Source organism: Austrofundulus limnaeus, unplaced genomic scaffold, assembly GCF_001266775.1.
Source record: "Austrofundulus limnaeus strain Quisiro unplaced genomic scaffold, Austrofundulus_limnaeus-1.0 Scaffold419, whole genome shotgun sequence".
Taxonomy (NCBI): domain Eukaryota; kingdom Metazoa; phylum Chordata; class Actinopteri; order Cyprinodontiformes; family Rivulidae; genus Austrofundulus; species Austrofundulus limnaeus.
Window position 1 is genome coordinate 256376 of NW_013952821.1, and position 17773 is coordinate 274148.

At 42.2% G+C, this 17773-nt stretch overlaps 2 protein-coding genes across 2 annotated transcripts in view; both read left to right on the plus strand.

The window, feature by feature from the left end:
• Window positions 1-7860, plus strand: part of LOC106529027 (E3 ubiquitin-protein ligase RNF213) — a 9444-nt gene extending 1584 nt beyond the window's left edge. Inside the window, exons 5-17 of the mRNA XM_014024340.1 lie at window positions 510-654; window positions 729-885; window positions 958-1052; window positions 1126-1374; window positions 1583-1715; window positions 1807-1890; window positions 3569-3752; window positions 4312-4513; window positions 4602-4679; window positions 5455-5652; window positions 5831-5920; window positions 6928-7106; window positions 7586-7860. Of these exons, the coding sequence (XP_013879794.1) occupies window positions 510-654; window positions 729-885; window positions 958-1052; window positions 1126-1374; window positions 1583-1715; window positions 1807-1890; window positions 3569-3752; window positions 4312-4513; window positions 4602-4679; window positions 5455-5652; window positions 5831-5920; window positions 6928-7106; window positions 7586-7724 (1933 nt within the window). The 3' untranslated portion in view covers window positions 7725-7860. The remainder of the gene's footprint in view (window positions 1-509; window positions 655-728; window positions 886-957; window positions 1053-1125; window positions 1375-1582; window positions 1716-1806; window positions 1891-3568; window positions 3753-4311; window positions 4514-4601; window positions 4680-5454; window positions 5653-5830; window positions 5921-6927; window positions 7107-7585) is intronic.
• Window positions 7861-8043: 183 nt separating this feature from the next.
• The window catches only part of cep131 (centrosomal protein 131), a gene marked incomplete at its 3' end in the record, with an annotated part of 26068 nt that continues 16338 nt past the window's right edge, over window positions 8044-17773 (plus strand). Inside the window, 11 exon segments of the mRNA XM_014024339.1 lie at window positions 8044-8189; window positions 9203-9393; window positions 9495-9589; window positions 12178-12289; window positions 13837-13964; window positions 16064-16168; window positions 16259-16438; window positions 16528-16645; window positions 16731-16844; window positions 17030-17216; window positions 17333-17427. Of these exon segments, the coding sequence (XP_013879793.1) occupies window positions 9214-9393; window positions 9495-9589; window positions 12178-12289; window positions 13837-13964; window positions 16064-16168; window positions 16259-16438; window positions 16528-16645; window positions 16731-16844; window positions 17030-17216; window positions 17333-17427 (1314 nt within the window).

Consider the following 17773-nt stretch of genomic DNA (forward strand, 5'->3'; position numbering starts at 1 on the left):
CAGCAACACGTTCTAAAACAGCTGGAACAGGGGCAACAAAAAATTGGGAAAGTTCAGGAATGCTAAAAAACTTGTTTGGATCATTCCACAGGTGAGCAGGTTAATTGGAAACAGGTGAGTGTCATGATTGGAACTAAAGCGAGCATCCCTGAAAGGCTCAGTTGTTCACAAACAAAGATAGGGAATCCAGTCCACACTCCACATCAGTAGGTGGCGGTAATGCACCTTACAGTTGTTTGCCAACYGCCAAAAAACAAACTAAAGAGAAGAAGAAGAACAATGATAGGGCAAGGTTCACAACTTTGTGAACAAATAATCCAACAATATTCTGTTTTTTTTTTAAATTTTATTTTCACATCCCGTCTTTGTTTGAATTGGGGTTGTATTAATTTTCGCTTCTGTAACGTTAAGAACTCAGTTTCAGCTTCAACACTTTTCAGTAAACTCAGCGTTCAAACAAAATCTCTTTTTCTCCGGTCGTTTCAACTCATATTTGTATGAAATGTCAGGGATCARACTCGGACAGGCCACGTTCTTGGTGAGGCTTATCGCAGGTCTGAAGCTCCCGAGAGGCAGATGACTTCTGCTCAGTTCGGCGTCCTTCGGCTGCTGACCCACCTGGCCATGCTTCAGGGAGCCGTCAGAAACCAGAGAGTGAGTCTGGATCTGGCTTTACTCATYGCTGCTTTTAAAGGACGTGTAAATCAGCCCCATTATGCTTCCTGCAGGGAGTCGGAGACATGATCCACCCGAGGACATCTGATGTCTTCGACTTCCTGTGGAACCACTTGGAAAAGGACCTGAAGGGGCTGGGGAAGAGTCTGGGTCAGAACCTGGACAACACGGCAGTCACCATTCATTTGATTCTGACAAGATTCCCAACAGGTGAAACTYTCAGTGATTTTTAGCATCCTGCTTTGGTTTTTAACAACTTAAATGTTCTGAACGTTCCTGAAGGTTCCCGCGGTGTGAGACCGGATCTGTCCTCCAGACAGGGACGGCAGCAGTGGGAGATGCTTGTCTGCAGTTCTGCCATCAACCCAGTCCTTCAGGTAGGGAATATTAAACATTTTAGTCTTTATGTAGTTTGTGCTCGTTGCTGAAAAAGTCTTTTTTTTTTTCCAGGATTTGCAGAAGAATCTGTCTGAAGCTCAGGACAGGATCTCCTCAGATGATGGTCTCGCTGGAAGCCCCCTGCTGACGCTCCTCTTCGGTGATCCAGGGACCATGTTATCTTTGCCCTCAAACTGCCCGACGCATCGCTCATCCTTCTGGTCTCTGCGGGAGGTGGTGACAGTGGARCGCATCTCTCAGCTGGTGGAGGAGACACCGGGACGTAGCTCTGTAGTTCTGCTCCGCTTGTTCTGTAAGAAGGTATTCAACAAACAGRCAGCCTCAGGATCAGAAGACCCTGACACTGACCTCTGAGCCACAGCAACACAGACCCTACTTATTTCCACCAAGATCACAGTTTCTTTCCTCTAACTGCTACATAATATGTTGTTTAAATGTGGAGGAGCAAACCGTGATCAGATCTGTGTCAGAACGTTTCACACAGCCTGAAAAAATGTGTTTGTTTCAGATCAACGTTGTGCGACAGCTTCATCACCTGCCTGAGCTGGCCGCTCTGCAGTCGGACCTGCTGAGGGCATTTCCCCTGACGTCAGGCTCCGCTCCTCAGACCGTGGACCAGATGTTAAAGCAAATACCTGCAGGTCTACCCCGTTTTCCCACTTTTTAACCAAAAAAAAAAAAACACGTTTTCAGACACAAACTGAGTCCTCCCACCGTCCTCTTCATCATCAGGGTACCAGAGGAAGATGCTGTCTGAGCGAGTGGTCCGATTCATCCAGGTGTGGAACTGCCTTCGATCTGAGGTGGCAAACAGCTGTAAGTTACTTCTGCTGATGTGGAAGAGTTCATTATGAATATCAAGTTGAATATGTTTTGCATATTTGCTGGCAACATGTTAGTAACTAATAAGTTACTGAAGTCTTTACTTGATCTCTTTGTGAAATGCTTTTTTTCTCACTAGAGTCACATTAAAAACTGTTTCAAATGTTTATTTATTACAGCTAGGGCTGGGCGGTATGACCTCAAATTATAAGGGTATGAATTGAATCCCTTCATGGAATATATCGTGGTAGAAAATGATCATAAAAAGCAAAGATAATGTAATTTTTAGAGCATATATTTTGCAGAAAACTGTAATCATAATCAAACCCAGCATTTTTGCTGTAGTGCAAATGAACATAACAGAAGTACTAAAGAATGTTTTATTTATGTTGCAAAACTCTTTCAACAACAAACAAAAACATTTCTCAAATTTTCAACAATATGAAAATAAAGTGGATGTTATAACCAGTACTTCAAGTTAAATTAGTCATTTAGACATAAAAAATTTCTAATTTGACATAAGTTGCCTAAAATGTAAAAGTGTGACAGGACCTTAAACTGCACATAGTCCTGTCATAAAACTATTTCAGATAACTGGAATGCAAGTGTGGTGAAGCCAAATAAAAGTAATWTCTGCCTGCCATACAATGAGCTTCCGCCTGCTGTTGCTCTGCTTCACTGTCAGARCAGAAGCACRTTACATTAGCAAGATGGATTTATGACTGAACGAACGTCCACATCTTTTTTTATCATCTCCGAGGGAACAAAACATAAACATTTTTTTTCTCCGACAACTTGGGTGTGAAAAAAACTACGGTTGTTAAAGCTTCGCTCTGCGTGACGTGCAGCCGGAGGGAGGGAGGAAATGATCCCGCCACACGACAACACAACGTAACTTTTCTACAGCCRGAGGGGGAAATTTTCAGGATTTATTCTCTCTCTTTCTTGACGCTCTCTTTTTTACCAACTCCTCCTGCTCAGTTGTCTCTGCACTCGCAGCCATGTTGACACGGGTGCGATGACGTAACTGAAGACGGGGCGGTAGTAGGGCTGCTCAATTATTGCAGAAATAATAATCACAATTTTTTTGATCGAAATTGAGATCTAAATTATWGAACAAAATTATTCATTCACTTTGATAACATGAATTTATTGAACACAAACCATGGCTGTTAAACAATGTTTCCCTCAGGATTTCAGATRTTTTTGAAAAAAATTAGACAAAGTTTCACTTYGTGGGAGGAGCTTGCAGCMTCGTGCTGGCAGTGGCACTGGATTCACAATACAAAACAGCGTAACTGAGAACCTCGATCATTATGTTTTTATGATCGTTGAAAACCCAAATCGTAATCAAGATCAAAATCACCCAGCCCTAGACGGTAGAGGGTAAATTCCTACCATAGGCCAACTTCATACCATTTCTACTGTCTACCGCATATACAGTACCACGCAGCCCTAATTACAACCTAAATGTATTTTAGTAGGACAACGTTTGACCTTCAGGATTAGGGTCTSTGATCTTATTTTGTTAAAGATCATGACTTTATTTCTAAAATCTGTGTGTTGATTTGTTCACTCACAGAGAGAATCCTCCTCTGTTTTTACTCACACTCATCTCCTCCCTCTGTCTGAAACATTTTAAATCCTCGGTCGTCTCGGTGTTTGTTTGCAGCGGCACTTCTAGGAGTTGACGTGAAGCTTTGTGAGACGGAGGTGACGACCGAGAGCTCGGGGGAGTATCTGACGCCAAGTCGACGCGGTCCCGGTTCGTGTCTCCRGACTCTGGTCAACTTCCTGTCGGAGACTCACAACAGCCTGGTGAAGGAGGCCCGGATGGTGAACGTCCACGAGGACAGGTCCGTTCTGCTGCAGCTGTAGAGGGCCGAGGCGGTTTATCAGCTGTTCAGGGGAGTTTCAGGACTGAGAAATGGATTCAGATACCTTTTAAATATTTTTAGTATTTTTATTTTTAGAAACTGACCGCCAACAAACTGCTCAAAACCAACAAAAATCACTTTCTAACAACTTGACTCTCATTTTGCTAACTCATCTGTACATTTAATGCCTGTCTGACACTTAAACATCTTGAAACAGATCATAGACTAGAAAACTTAGCATTTTCTGCTAAAATGCAGCGTGAATGAYTGCTGATATTTGTTGAAGGAGCTAGCACAGAGGTTTTAAAGTTAAAACAATTAAAAACACTAAAATTAGCTAAACATAAGATAATAGCTGAAAATAGCTGAACAGAAGGTTGATTAAAATTAGATTTTTTTATCTAAATGTCAATCAGAATCTGAAATAACAAAGATTGTGCTTTAATGTGGAATAGATCTTTTTTAACCCATTTTAACCCATCCCTTTAAAACATTTTAGCCTCTGATCAGCCTGTTCTGTGTCTTCCTGTTTTCTCAGTGATTACAGTGTTTCTTTAGAGAARATCTCAGAGACCCAGCTGACCCTGTGCCACCCTGAGCGAGAACTGCTGCCGCTCGTTTTAGCGAACCGTAACTACACTCTGCAGAAAGGCGGGGAGACGGACAGCAGCTACGACCTGCCGGCCATTCAAACCCAGCTGGCCCGACGCTTCCTAGCTGGAAAACCACTGATCAAGGCGGTAAAACAAAATCCTAATCTGATCCCAGGCGTGGCAGGAAGAGGGCTTGAAGCAATCTGCTCACCTGCATGTTTTCTGTCTGAATCAGGACACGTCCAGGTACCTGAACCGACACCTGCAGGACTTCTCTTTGGTTCTGACTGAAGTGAGAGGGAAGATACACCAGGTAAAATGCTGCACTATGCATGATTTACAATGGCAGGGAGGGAGAATATTTCATTTACATACGAGGAGATATTGAAACYTATTGTGGTCGTACATTAAAAAAGGTCAGTCAAAATTTAGTCCTGTGTATAATACTATTCCTCCGCTACTTGATGATTGATTTGGGTTAAATTTCTCGTATTAAACGTGCATAAATATAGTAGTTCAATTCTATACCTCAATCAATTAACTGTTACCTTTAATTGTTATGAACATGCTCTATACACCAAAAATAAATTTGACTTTACATCAAAGTCTATTGAAATTGGCCTCTGTCTCTTTAAGAACCTCCTACCGTTTCTGACACTCCCACTTCAGCACGTTTTTCAAACAATGCTTCGGGGGAGGGGTGCACTGTGTAGGGGGAGCTCGACTGCAGACTGAGCTGCAGGGAGGAGCTTTGTGTAAATAGGTGGAGCTTTGAAGCAGCACGCATTTAGGCTTCTCCACAGGAGATTCAAAGATTTGTCAAAAATGCATGAATTTTTTTTACCTTTTTATTTAAATTTAAAGTCAAAGGGTTTTGATGAGGGAATAACATGATATAAAGCTAAAAAAAAGTCAATTTTGCACAACACCCACCCTTTAAGTGTTCAGTTTTTATTCATTTATTTATTTATTGATTTAAACCTGAACTGATATCAGCTGCAGAATGATCGCTCTACTTCTTGGATGTTTGTGGGGCCACACAGTTCCCCTCCTCCAGCCTCCCGACGCTCTCTGTGTTCGTGTTCCAGGAGGCGCTGAAGGGYTCGGTGAGCGGCGCCACCAGAGCGGCGCTGCGCTCGTACACGGACGTGTGTGACGCCGTGTTTGTGGTCGAGATCGGCCTCCGCTTCCTGGCGAAGACGGGCGGAGATCCTGAGGGTCAACTTTTGTCTTTTCTCACTGAGGCGCTGCAGATGGGCCCGCAGATCTCAGGCGCTGTGGCCAAGGTAGACCCTTCACCCAGCACCACGAGGCTGACTCTCAGCTACTACCACACCAAGTTTTAGCTCAATATCTGTCAAACGGACTGATCTGAGGATCACTTTAAAAATACCTTGGACTGTAGCTGCAGTTATAAATTATACTGGACTTTTTTTTACATGAGTATCGTTTGTTTGTTTCCAGGGTCTGAGTGAAATCAAACTGCAGCACAGCATCGTCGCCTGGCAGCTCCTGAACTGCTGGAAATCAGAACTTATGCTGAACAGGAAGCAAGTAAGCATGAATAAGTAAAACTCCACGATTTACAAAGTAGGATAAACAAAAGTTACATTGTAGAGAAAAGAGGTGTCTTTCAAGACTAAACGAGAGGAAGTGAATTCCACCGAAGCAGTGTTTATTTGTCATGTTTCTAATTATATAGTGATATTACAAATAATAATAATAATATTATGTTATTATTATCATCAAAGGCTTTTAGGTGCACTTTAACTGGCTTAACTGCTAATAACATGCAACATGACTTCGATGTCAAAACAGTAGGGGTGCAACAATACATGTACCCATATGGAACCATATCGAACAGTTCAACACACACTTGTATCGAACAAAACAGATTTTTAAAATTTATTTTATCAACTTGTCTTCTGAAGATGCTCTGTGTTGAAGGATCAGTGGATCTGTGTTCGACTACTCCACCTAGGCTGCATTTTTGAGCGCAGGTCCACTGAGAAACTTGCTGTTTCAGCAACATTTAATTTAAAAACTGTACTTTTGAGGTTAAACAAATGTTCATAATTAATTTAAATAAATTACAAGTTAAAAGGGGCATGGAAATGTCTTTTTTTGTATCGAAAAAAATATTGAACCGTGAGATTAAAGTATCGAACCGAATCGTGAATTTTCTGTATCGTTGCACCCCTACAAAACAGTCAGCAGCACCCAAATAAAGATAAAGATACCCATCAATCCTTCTAAAAATGCAAAACTTCATGTCAGAAACTCAACATGTGGCGACCACCTGAACTGATTAGACGCAGGACTTTAACTTGTCACCCTTGACCCCAAACTGAACCACAGAGTTGAAATTTATTGGCTGCATTCTGTAGAAAGTGTGCCGTCTGACACGGCTGCTGCCCAGAGCTTGACCATAATAAGACCAGAGCAATTTCTTTTTACTCTAAAGATATAAAGTATTTTGTCACGTTTGAAAAATAAAGAATAAACTAAAGATGTAGAAGTCTGACTGCAGTTTTTTTTGATGAACTTCCTGTTTGTTTCAGGACCCGTTTCAGAAGCTGCACTCAGATTTTCAGCAGAAGCTGACGATGGAAGAGAGGAGAGGTCTGAAGGCTTTCCTCGCCGTCACAGATGTTGAGACTTTTGCTTTGGAGCTGCATGAAATCCTGCTGCTGAAGACGAGCRACTCTCTTCCTGACCAGAGCTACCAGCCACACTGGGAGTAAGCAGAAACCAATGTGTCTTCTGTTGTGACAGTTAACATTTGTGGGTTTGGTTTCGGTCAGAGTAGCCACCAAAAGGTGAAACAGTCCCAGAATCTTTGGCTTGTTGTCATTTTCTTCTCAGCTTGTGTTTTTAAAGGGATTTTTTAAACCAAGAAGTGTGTCCTTTGTCACTTAAAAGATGACCCCCCTAGTCTAAAGGAATCCTGACAGTTTTAATCAAAGGAAAGGGTGTTGGTCTGGGCCAGGACCCAACTCCCTCTGGGATTTGGAGCCTTTTGACTTTCAGGATCACATTGTGACCCCTCTTGGCAGCCATCTGTCAGGGAGAAGCAGCTTAAGTTCCACTGCAGGTCACTGTTATTGAAGCAGCAGCTGGGCAAGGGCTCAGCAGGAATGTATGCGGTGAAAATAATAGATGCAGAGTGCTAACAGTTGTTTTCTCCCCCCCCACCCCCCTCTTTTTTGCCGTTTGCAGCATCAGATCCACCTTAGAGGTCCATTTAGAGCAGAAAGACCTTCCTCCTCTGCTTGCGCTTGAAGATTTGCCAGAAGAGATCATTCTGGGGAAAGGGGCTGACGTGTGGAGAGCAGCTGTGGAGTTCAAAAGAAAATAGAATATGTTGATTTAAAGTTATTTAAAAAATATGAGTCAATGTTCCTTTATTTGTTGTGTAAATATTGCAAATTATAATTTGAATAGTTTTTTATTATTATTTCATCTTAAATAAAGTTGGAAATGTTCAGTCAGTATTTTTTTCTTCKGCAGTGAATTTGTTTTGTCCCAACTTTGAAAAACTGTCTGAAAAGTAAACCAAACCGTTGCAGGAGCCACGCCCCCCTATTTGATTGATACTTCTTGTTAGCCTATGACGTACGAGCATGTTTGTGCTTCCACCAATTGGAGACGAGGCGGAGCTTGCCTCTTGAGTCGTTGCCACAGAGATGATGCGTTATTTGGTCCGATGTGTTTTTATCCGCGGAGTACTTTCTCTGCTAGGAGGATAGTTCTGGAAATATAAAAATCTCCACCGAGAAGCTGGACCGAAGATTATCAGCTACGATGTTGTCCTGTTTGTGAAGTAAGTGCTTCATCCTCGGCAGCCTGTGTATTTAAACCGAACCGTTAGCTCGGAATGCTACCCTTTAGTTCTCTAACAGCGTTGTTATCGCAGAAATCCAATCTGATTAGCACGATTTGTCTGCTTACCCAAGGCCGAAATCAAGATATCGTTTTATACTCGTGTTATTGTTAAACAGAACTAACCAACTAACATTAGGAGCATTTTTAAAAAAACGACACGGTTTAAATTCATGTAGAAGTTTTAGCTAGCTATAGCGTTAGGTAACTTACAGGTGTTGCATCAAATTCTGTGTCCCACCACATTCTGAGTACAAATATTTTACACAAACAACTTGTTGAAATCGCGTAGAAATGTGATAGTCCATTGTTGCCATGGGATTTTTGCATGTTCACAAAGAAATATAGAGTTTTAATTTGTATCTAAAGCAGAGGTTCTCAATCTGGGGTCCCTGGACCCCCAGGGGTCCGCGAGAGGTATATTGGAGGTCCTCAAAAATTTTTACTAAAATGTTAATTTGGTTTTTATTTTTAAAAATGCATGGAGAATAATGAACTAATTAAACAAACATAATAAACTTAATAAAATATGTATTCCAATGGCATTTAGGGGTTGAAATGACAATAAATTATCTTTTAAAACAGCATGGGGTTTATGAGGGGGTCCCTGGCATTTTTTTTCGACCTTGTAAGTGGTCCACAGACCCAAATGGCTTGAGAACCCCTGATCTAAAAGAGATGCAAGGTTATCATTTATGGTTAATAACTCAGCTAGTATTTGCTTTGTAAAAAGTTAAATTTGTGTCATAGTGTTGGGTTACATTTTAACAAAAATGCCTCACGTATTTAGGTAACAGGCTGCCTAGACACAGTTTTATTCTGATTTTACATTTTATATTACTGGTCAATATTAAAGATAAACATTATTCTAAGATTATTGTTGTTGGTCACTCTGAGAGACTGTTTTCTTTCCTCTGTTTTGGTTCATGACACTGTTGGTACTTTGTTTTGCAGGTTTTATCAGGATGCATACGACACGTAGCCCCTCGTCCATCCCGACAGGCACCCCAGGGGAYGCTCTGGACCTCAGCCTGTCCGGCTCCCAGCTTCACATGTCCAAAAGACCCAGCAGCGCCTCTCCTGGGAAGTACTTCTCTCGGTCCGTGTCTGTGGCCGGCGACAGCAGGGGGAAGCGTAACACGCTGGTGAGTTTCTGGTCGAACGCTTCCCGTTTGTAACGTAAGAGTTYCCCACAACAACACCACCGGTGAAACGGGTGGCCTCAACCAGGTTTTTGCATCCACAGGGTGACGCCAGCGCCGGGAGCTCCCGCTCCATCAAGAACTTGAGGCGGTCCAACAGCACCACACAGGTCAACCAGCAGGCCAACCTGAGCTTAAGGTGCAAACTCACACACCTGCTGATGCAGAAAACACCTTCAACCTTTACAATCCATCAYCACWTTGTCCAGAACTAATGTCAAGTCGATTGGCCATATTTTTTGCAGAACCTCTTATTATAATGACTCATATTCTGGTATGYTTGCAAAACTGCACTTTCTCTTTTCCTTCTTACCAACATGCCCTWAAGCTGCTCAACAAAACGCAGCTTTCTGTCAGATTTGAGAGAAAGATCAAGGCTGGAAGTTGGATTAACGAGGCAGCTAACAAACTGCAAACGTCATCTGATCAACTTGTTTTGCATCTTGTATTGTTGTATCACAGAAATGTTTTCAAAATTATGGGTAAGAAACCTGTTAAAGYGATCCTTTCTGTTGGGTTTCTGAATAGCAAACCTTTTTTTTTCCATGTTTTATTTGATCAAAAGTACAAAGAGCTGCAGCAGGTTAGACCWCTGGACTAGCTGAAGGAGTGTTTGCTTTTTAGAGTGATTATCTTATCTTATTTCTCTGGATCAAACCAGTTTTTGACATTTCTTATCCCTGACATTGACACATGCATACAGTACAGGATGTGCTGATTCATGTCTGCAGAGCCTCGGGCACAGTCAGTGATTTGTTTCTCCTCTAAATCCTACACCAAAACAATCTTTGCAGAAACTTCTGAAATACGAAGGATTTGTTGTCGTTATAAACGGGGAAGAAAGAATTTGTGCGTATCAGGTGACGTGTTTTTGTGCTGCCAGAGGCTGTCGGTGTAACTCGGCGCTCTGTTCTGCAGCACTTTAAACCAGAGAGCTTCTCTTGGGTGAGCAACAGCTGGCAGCCCGGGAGCTTCGGCGCTTTTAGACAATGGGAGCTGTGGCTCCGTGATAAAGACTGCAGAGGGGTTGGGTGGCTGTTGCTGGGGTCCTGAGGGTTTCCGGGGCTCCTTTGTCCCATTTTCCAGAGGGAGGGCCCAGAACGTCTCGGGTCAGGTTACCCCCCTCCACCAGAAGCCAGTGAAAAGAGAAGTGTGTGCACGTTAGGATTTTATTGTCCGGCAGCTGCCGCCGTCCCCCCCTCCACTCCCTACCGCTGATGATGCTGAGCCAAGGGGCTTTAAATTTAAAGACACTCTAAATACCCCCCAACGCCCCCTTAACGCCTCTACAGTGCTTTTGGACTTCCACCGGGTCACCCCCACCCCACTCCCTGCATCCATCACTTCACTTGTAAGCCAGAGGAATGTGCTGCCTGAATGGTGTTGTCAGATAGCTTTTCACCGGGCCAGCTATCTTCATGAACCCCCCACCCCCACCCACCCAACCCCCTGAAGAGACACACGCTCATTTATATACTTACTCATTCTGAAACAGTCCTGCACCCACCAGACAGGGGGTCTCCCTGCATCTGCTCCCCAGCATGGAGGGACTGGATACTGGGGTCACCAGAGTCAACATATGCTCACATTTACGTGGACTCTTTGTATATCCCTGCGGGGACCGTACATTGACTTCCATTCATTTTTTGGAAATTTTAGATCCTAACCCTGACCGTTTACCCTAAAATTAACCTCACGGGTACCTACCTGACCCTAAATCTAACCTAAACCTTGGTCCTAAACCTAACCCCACACATGTACTTGCATTACGACTTGTGGGGACCTGGCATTGGTCCCCACGATGAACTTCGGTCCCCACGAGGCTGCTTTTTTGGAAAATTTTCCCCGCATTGTAGGAAAACCCATACACACACACATACACACACACACACACACACACACACAAGATTCAAGATTCAAAGATTCAAAGTGTTTATTGTCATGTGCACAGATGAAAAACATGTTTCCCTGAGCAATGAAATTCTTACTTTGTCATCCGTTTTTTGAATGCTGAGAGATAACCATATTCAAAAAAAAGAAACGAATCATCACCGAAAGTACACAAACAATGTTGATTAGACAAAAAAGAAGAGACTAAACTAAGGATAATAACATGACATTGAAGAGGTCCTCACTTTACATCAAAGACCTCACTTCGATAGTAACTATGGCACAAATGGTTCTCACTCTTTAGTAGAAACAAGTACACCTACTATGTCTCTCTATCCTTGTGGGGACTTTCCATTAACTTCCATTATTTTTTTTTTGGTAATTGTATGTCCTAACCCTGACCATTTACCCTAAAACTAACCTAAACCTTGGTCCTAAACCTAACCACCAACCCACCAATGGCTTTTAAACCAAATGGGGACTCAACTTAGTTCCCCATATTTACCAGTTGTCCCCACATGTAGGTGTTTTGTCTTAAAATTGTCCTCATGTCACACACACACAGTCAGCTGAATTCCAGGAGTAAAGAAGGAGTTGAGCTCCATCCCTGCAGCTGCAATGACGACAATTAAAATGTAAAAAGAAAGAAACTGAACATAAAACCTGAAAACCGTTTCGGCCTCAAGCGGCCACGTCAGCCTCTTTATTCTCTTGTGATCAAATGACACAAAAAGGATACTTTTCCACCCTCTGGCGTTTTTATTTTTTCAGTTTTATTTATTTTTTATTCTTTTTTAGACCAAAACTAAACCTGTGTTTGCTCATTGTGTTCTCCAGCCAGAACCGGAGCGAGGACTACCTGGCTCTTTTTGACAGCAGCTCAGATGGAGGCAAGAAACCGGCGAGCCTCAGCAAAATGTCCCTGGAGAGAACCACATGGAACATACTGGTATTTATCTCCAAACACACTTTGACATTTCTGCTTTATTTAGATTTTGCATCTCAACCACGTCAAGGAAGATAAATACTACAGTTGTAACTGAGTCACGCGTCAGTACGGACCTCGGTACGAGGGTCACGCTTTGCTCTAACAGGAAATAGAAGTGGTCCACAGTCCGTACAGCACTTCTTTAACCTCTCCAGGTTCGTTACAGAGTTTCTCATTCATGCAGTGTTTTTATGCTGCGCTCAGTGCAGTGTAACACACCACAGCTGTGATCACTGTAACCAAATTAATTTTGTTTTTAGTTTGGAGTCTTGGTGCGGCTCCACTCAGTGTGGGATAAACATGGAGGAATGTTGTAGCAGCAGCCTTAGCATCATGAATAAACACTCCTGCTTGTTCTTCTCTCCTCCTCCTCGTCTTCACTGGCAAATGTAACACCAGAGCTTGTCAAACACAGGGAAGCTTCAGCGGGAGAAACTAAATATTTCCTGGATGTTTTTGTCTCCCAGCAGCCATCGATGAACTTCGGTGTAGCCTGCTCGTTCCCCTCCTGCTCCGGGCCTCACGCCTGTGGTGTGCTTTAGCGTGAAGTCGGCTGTTCAGTAATAACCARCACCGTACATTCATAGCTTTTGTTGCTCCAATTGTGTTGTAACAGTTGGCAAAACAACAAGCGTTATAAAGTACATTTAAAAACAACTATCACTGCACAAAKTGCTGTATACGATATACAGTTTAATATGAACAACAAAGCAGCCTAAAATATAAAAACAAATATAAAAAAAAAACATCAGGTTAAAATGATTTCACCTCATACTGACTACATGTACCACTACACCCTGAAACATTCATATGGAATAAATCTTGTGCCAGCAGGAATTGAATTTGAATTGCTCAGACTGAATCTGGATGTGCATCATTTGAAATTGAATTAATTGGTTTGAAAAAAAATTTCACTATGTTGAAACTGAATTTAATGATTTGAATTTATTTGTTTTGAAACTGTATTTTTGTTTATTAAAAWTTCASTTTGACTACTTTCACTTTCAGTTCCATAATTCAGATTTTTGTGTCACATCCTGGTCCTTGAGAAAGCCAGGCAGAGTAATCAAACACAGATCCACAGATTTACGTTTCACTTTGGTGAAGTTTCCCTTCYGTTTGTAACAGATTTGATGCAATCAACTGTAAAAGTGACAAAAAAGTTATTTTATTGCAGTGATTAATTTTACCTATATGTAGAAAATGTTACATTTACATCACATCATGGATCACATATTGATCAGATGCTGACTGATACATTTAAATTCAGTTTCAAACCATTAAATTCAGTTTCAGTTTAGTAAAATTCATTTTCAAACCAATGCATTAAATTTCAAATTATGCACATTCAGATTCAATCTGAGCAATTCAAATTCAGTTCCTGCTGGCCCATACATTCCTACCTAACCATTATAAGGTTTAAAGATGGCGCTTTTTGTGTGTTTTCACGATATTAAAATAATATTAGTTTAAAAGTTCGGTAAGAAAACATTTGTTGTCTTTTTCAGGATGACCAGCCCAGAGTGTTWCCATCACATTCCAGCTCCCGCAGCACGGGCAGCGTGGACTCGCTCACCAGCCTCAAGAAGAAAGAAGCTGGTATCAGTCTGGCTGCCACCTTCACTGCCAACAACAGGTGGGCAGCGCCTCGTAAACACACACACAAACACAACAGTCCAGTTGTGTCTGCCTGCAGCGCTGCGCTGTGCAGCTCTCATGTTTCATACCTGCTGATCAGAACAGCTGATATCACCACCTTCCAGGAATTCCACCCACAAATTCACTTCCTCCTGGGCTTGGGCGGTATGACGTTTTTTTACGGTGCGCAGCGCTGTGGCTTCTGAATAAATGAAAATGATTTAACACAGTTGTTTATACTTTTAGCAGCTCATTTCATTCCACAGCTGACCTGCTAAAAATGACAGATTTTCTTTTCTGGATCTCTGACAGATGGACTTCAATCTCTGAACTCATAAAGTTTTTCTTATTGGTTTTCACTGTCATTTTCATGAATGGGCACTTCCTTGTATCTGAGGCAGGAAACATAGCCTTATATCGTGTTTTTGGGGTGGTAATTATGCTAATCTCCTCTCGCATGCACGAGCAGCTGGATACGAACAGGTGGAATTTACGCAGCTCATTTACTCACTTTTCTTGAAGATAGAAAAGTTTGTTGAATCTGACGTGACATGTTCATACAAACCATTTGTACGAACAAAAGTAAGAGAAATTTAGGATAAGAATACGAACATGTTCATGAGGCCCAATGTTACTGAAGTGATCTGACCACTGGATCTGTATCACTGGATTGGACATCACGTGACTCATCATGCGCCACACAGGTGTCATTGCTATTCATTGAGTTTTGACTCAGGAACATCCATGGATGGGGTAAAAATGAGACGCAGCAGACAGTCACGCAGGGAAYATCAAAAAGGGACACAATTTTTTTGCCATAAATTATCAACGCTATAACAAGATCAAAGGGTGTCACGTTTTACAGGTCACTAAAAATCATTTTTATATAAAAAATGTTGGAGATGCGGGAAGTAGGTCAGTTATGCAGCTTGATTTTGACAACCTTATGTCAGGTAAACCTACGAAAAGACAAATTTTCTTTTCCAACAAATTAATATTTTTTTAATTAATATTTTTGTCGCATTAGAATAACAGTGTGGGAAGTTGTAAATATGATGAACAGTAAAATTACCTTTACTACATCTAGGCTGAACTGTGTAGATCTATWTTACTGGTACTGATGTTCTGTCCAGTCAGCACACATTGTGTCCTGTAGTTTACCATTTTCATAAAGTAAGAAAACCTCTTGCTGTTTTTTTCCCACTCTGTACATTTTGCGAGCTTCCTAACCAGCATAGGGGCCGACCGTATTTATTTTATATAAATTATATAATTTTTACCAGCTGTAAGAATTTGTGTTCAATCACTTCTGTGTGAATCCAGGATCAGGAAACAAATACAGATCTAGACTTAAAAGTTAAATACAAGTAATAAAGCCAGACAATTACCCACAGCTGGAMCAAAATACACACTTTTTATTGTCCTCAATTAAATATATGTTTTTTCATTTTATTTCTATATTTATATTGAAGTGGAGCTTGTAATTCCATTCTCTGTGTCCTAATTTAAGTTCAATCATTTCAGATTTCAGTTTTTGACTTTCAGTCGAAATTCTCTTTGAATCTATGACCTACATGTGTTATTTAGTTTTAGGTGTTGGAAAGGGGCTTGTACAGTAAATGCATTGGCAAAATCCTTTAATGAAWAGTTCCCAGACTGCTGATAGATTTATCTCTTGAAACATGTTATTACAAATCACAACATCGGCAATTTTCTCAGCTTTAATTTAGGACATMGGATAAGAAATAAGGGCGCTATGAATAYTTTTGTGACAGATTGGTGTGCATCCCACATTGGAACTGTATGGTTTTGTTGACATGACTCAATGCATAGTAACAGTGCCTTTGGGGGCGCGTCACTATCTATAGTGGCTAATGTCCAATCCAGTAAACAGATCAATGGTTCTGACCACCTGAGCTTATTCTAAAGTCAAACAGAGGAGGAGGAGGGAGCAGAGAGACACCCCCCCCCCCTTCTGTCACGTCTTTTAAATCCTCCTCTGTATCAGCTGAGTTTCTGCTCCGAGTATGTTTCAGACTTTTTAATTGACTCTTCTGTTCACTGCAGAGCGTTGTTGCTGATGTTTGTTTTTCACAGGAGCAACAAAGGAGCCGTGGGCAACTCTGTGACCACCATCTTACACAACAACCACTCTGAGAAGCCGCTAACACCTAAGAGCTCAAACCAGAAGCCTTCATTTAAGTAGGTTTCAGTCTGTCTTTGGTGTCTTCGGTCAGCGCTGCTGGAAACCAGCTCCAGATTTCACCTCAAACTTTGTTTGGTTTTTTTCAGTAACATCCAGAAGGCCACAGCAAACGATGAGGTTCTGCTGGAGAACAGCTCCGTCACAAAGTCCCAGAAGAATTTCTCCTCCTCGTCCTCCACCCCCAACAACAGATCTCCAGTCTCGGCTCCACGCGGCAGCCCCGTCCCACCGCGGAGGAGAGCRGTCACCGAGGAGGAGGCCGAAAGGTCAGAGCCGCCGCCGCCGGGCACCCTCTGCGTGGCCGTCGCTGCCGGCGTGACTCACAGCGGCTCCGTGGCTTTTCTGTTGTCTGCAGGTTTATTCAGCAGGTGAACCAGGCTGCAGTCACCATCCAGCGCTGGTACAGACGGCTGGCCGAGAGGAAACACGGCAACCAGGCGGCGCTCAGACAAATCCTGGCCAAGAAAAAACAAGTATTCATCTTTGTCTTTGGCTCTCTGGCCGTGGAGAAGTCGGCCCCTCGGTTTGCACTGACTCTCTGCAACCTGTCCTGTGCAGGAGTGGGAGGAGAGACGAGAGGAGGACGCCGAGCTGCAGCAGCAGAGGAAGGCTGAGGACAGGAAAAGGATTCGTGAGGAGAAAGCTCGACTCGCTCGTCTCGCTGCCGTCCACGTACAAACTTTAATTCTCCCTGTTTGTTGCATGACGTCTCAGAGTTTAAATAAACGACAGTATCAGTGTTTATAAGTTTATAACTGATTAATTATAGTTTAGTTTTAGTTATCAACTGTAACTCCTCAGCATGTCCTCAGTTTTCTGTAGTTTACAGTTTGTCTCCCTCTGCTGGCGCTCCGCAGGAGCTGCATCTGAAGCGAGCTCAGCGAGCTGCAGAGGCRCAGCTCGAGGCCGAGCAGGACAACCCGGGGGAAACGGGTGCGGTGGGACGGAGGAAGCAGCCCAAGGCTTCCCTCGCCGTTAAAGGCCCGGCTTCTCCGAGCAACAACAGCCTGATGTCACCAACTCACACTAAAACCAAAAACACAGGTCAATACCATGTTTCTACTAGATTAGGAGGTTCAGAAATACTGTATCTATTGCTAAACGAGCTTTGGATCCGTGTTGGATCGTAACACATTTGATGAGTTCTTGTGTTTCCTCAGACTCTAACCTGAACGTTAAGACTGAGTTGTGTGAGCTGAGCTTCAGAGCTGTTTCTCCAGCGTTGTCCAGTCCCAGAAGCTCTCAGTGTTCTCAGGTAACGCTTTACTTTTCTTTTGTCACAGCAGGGTTCACTCCTGGCTCTTTTATTGATTTGTTAATGTTAAATTTTTAATCACTTTTTAGAAACAATACTCTACTATGGCTGAATGTGTACGTTTCTATGTTGCAAAATGCTCCATGTGCAACACATTATGTACATTTTTTTCTTTTATGGTGTTTTTTTTTTCATTGCTGAGAACTGAGATCTCAGTATCTATCATTCCTCATGTACTCATTTGGAATTACAATAAAAACAACTTGAACCCTTGATTTATCTCATAATTAGGCACAAAATTCCTTATATAAGATGTTAAGAATATTTTTCAGGTACTGTTTTATAT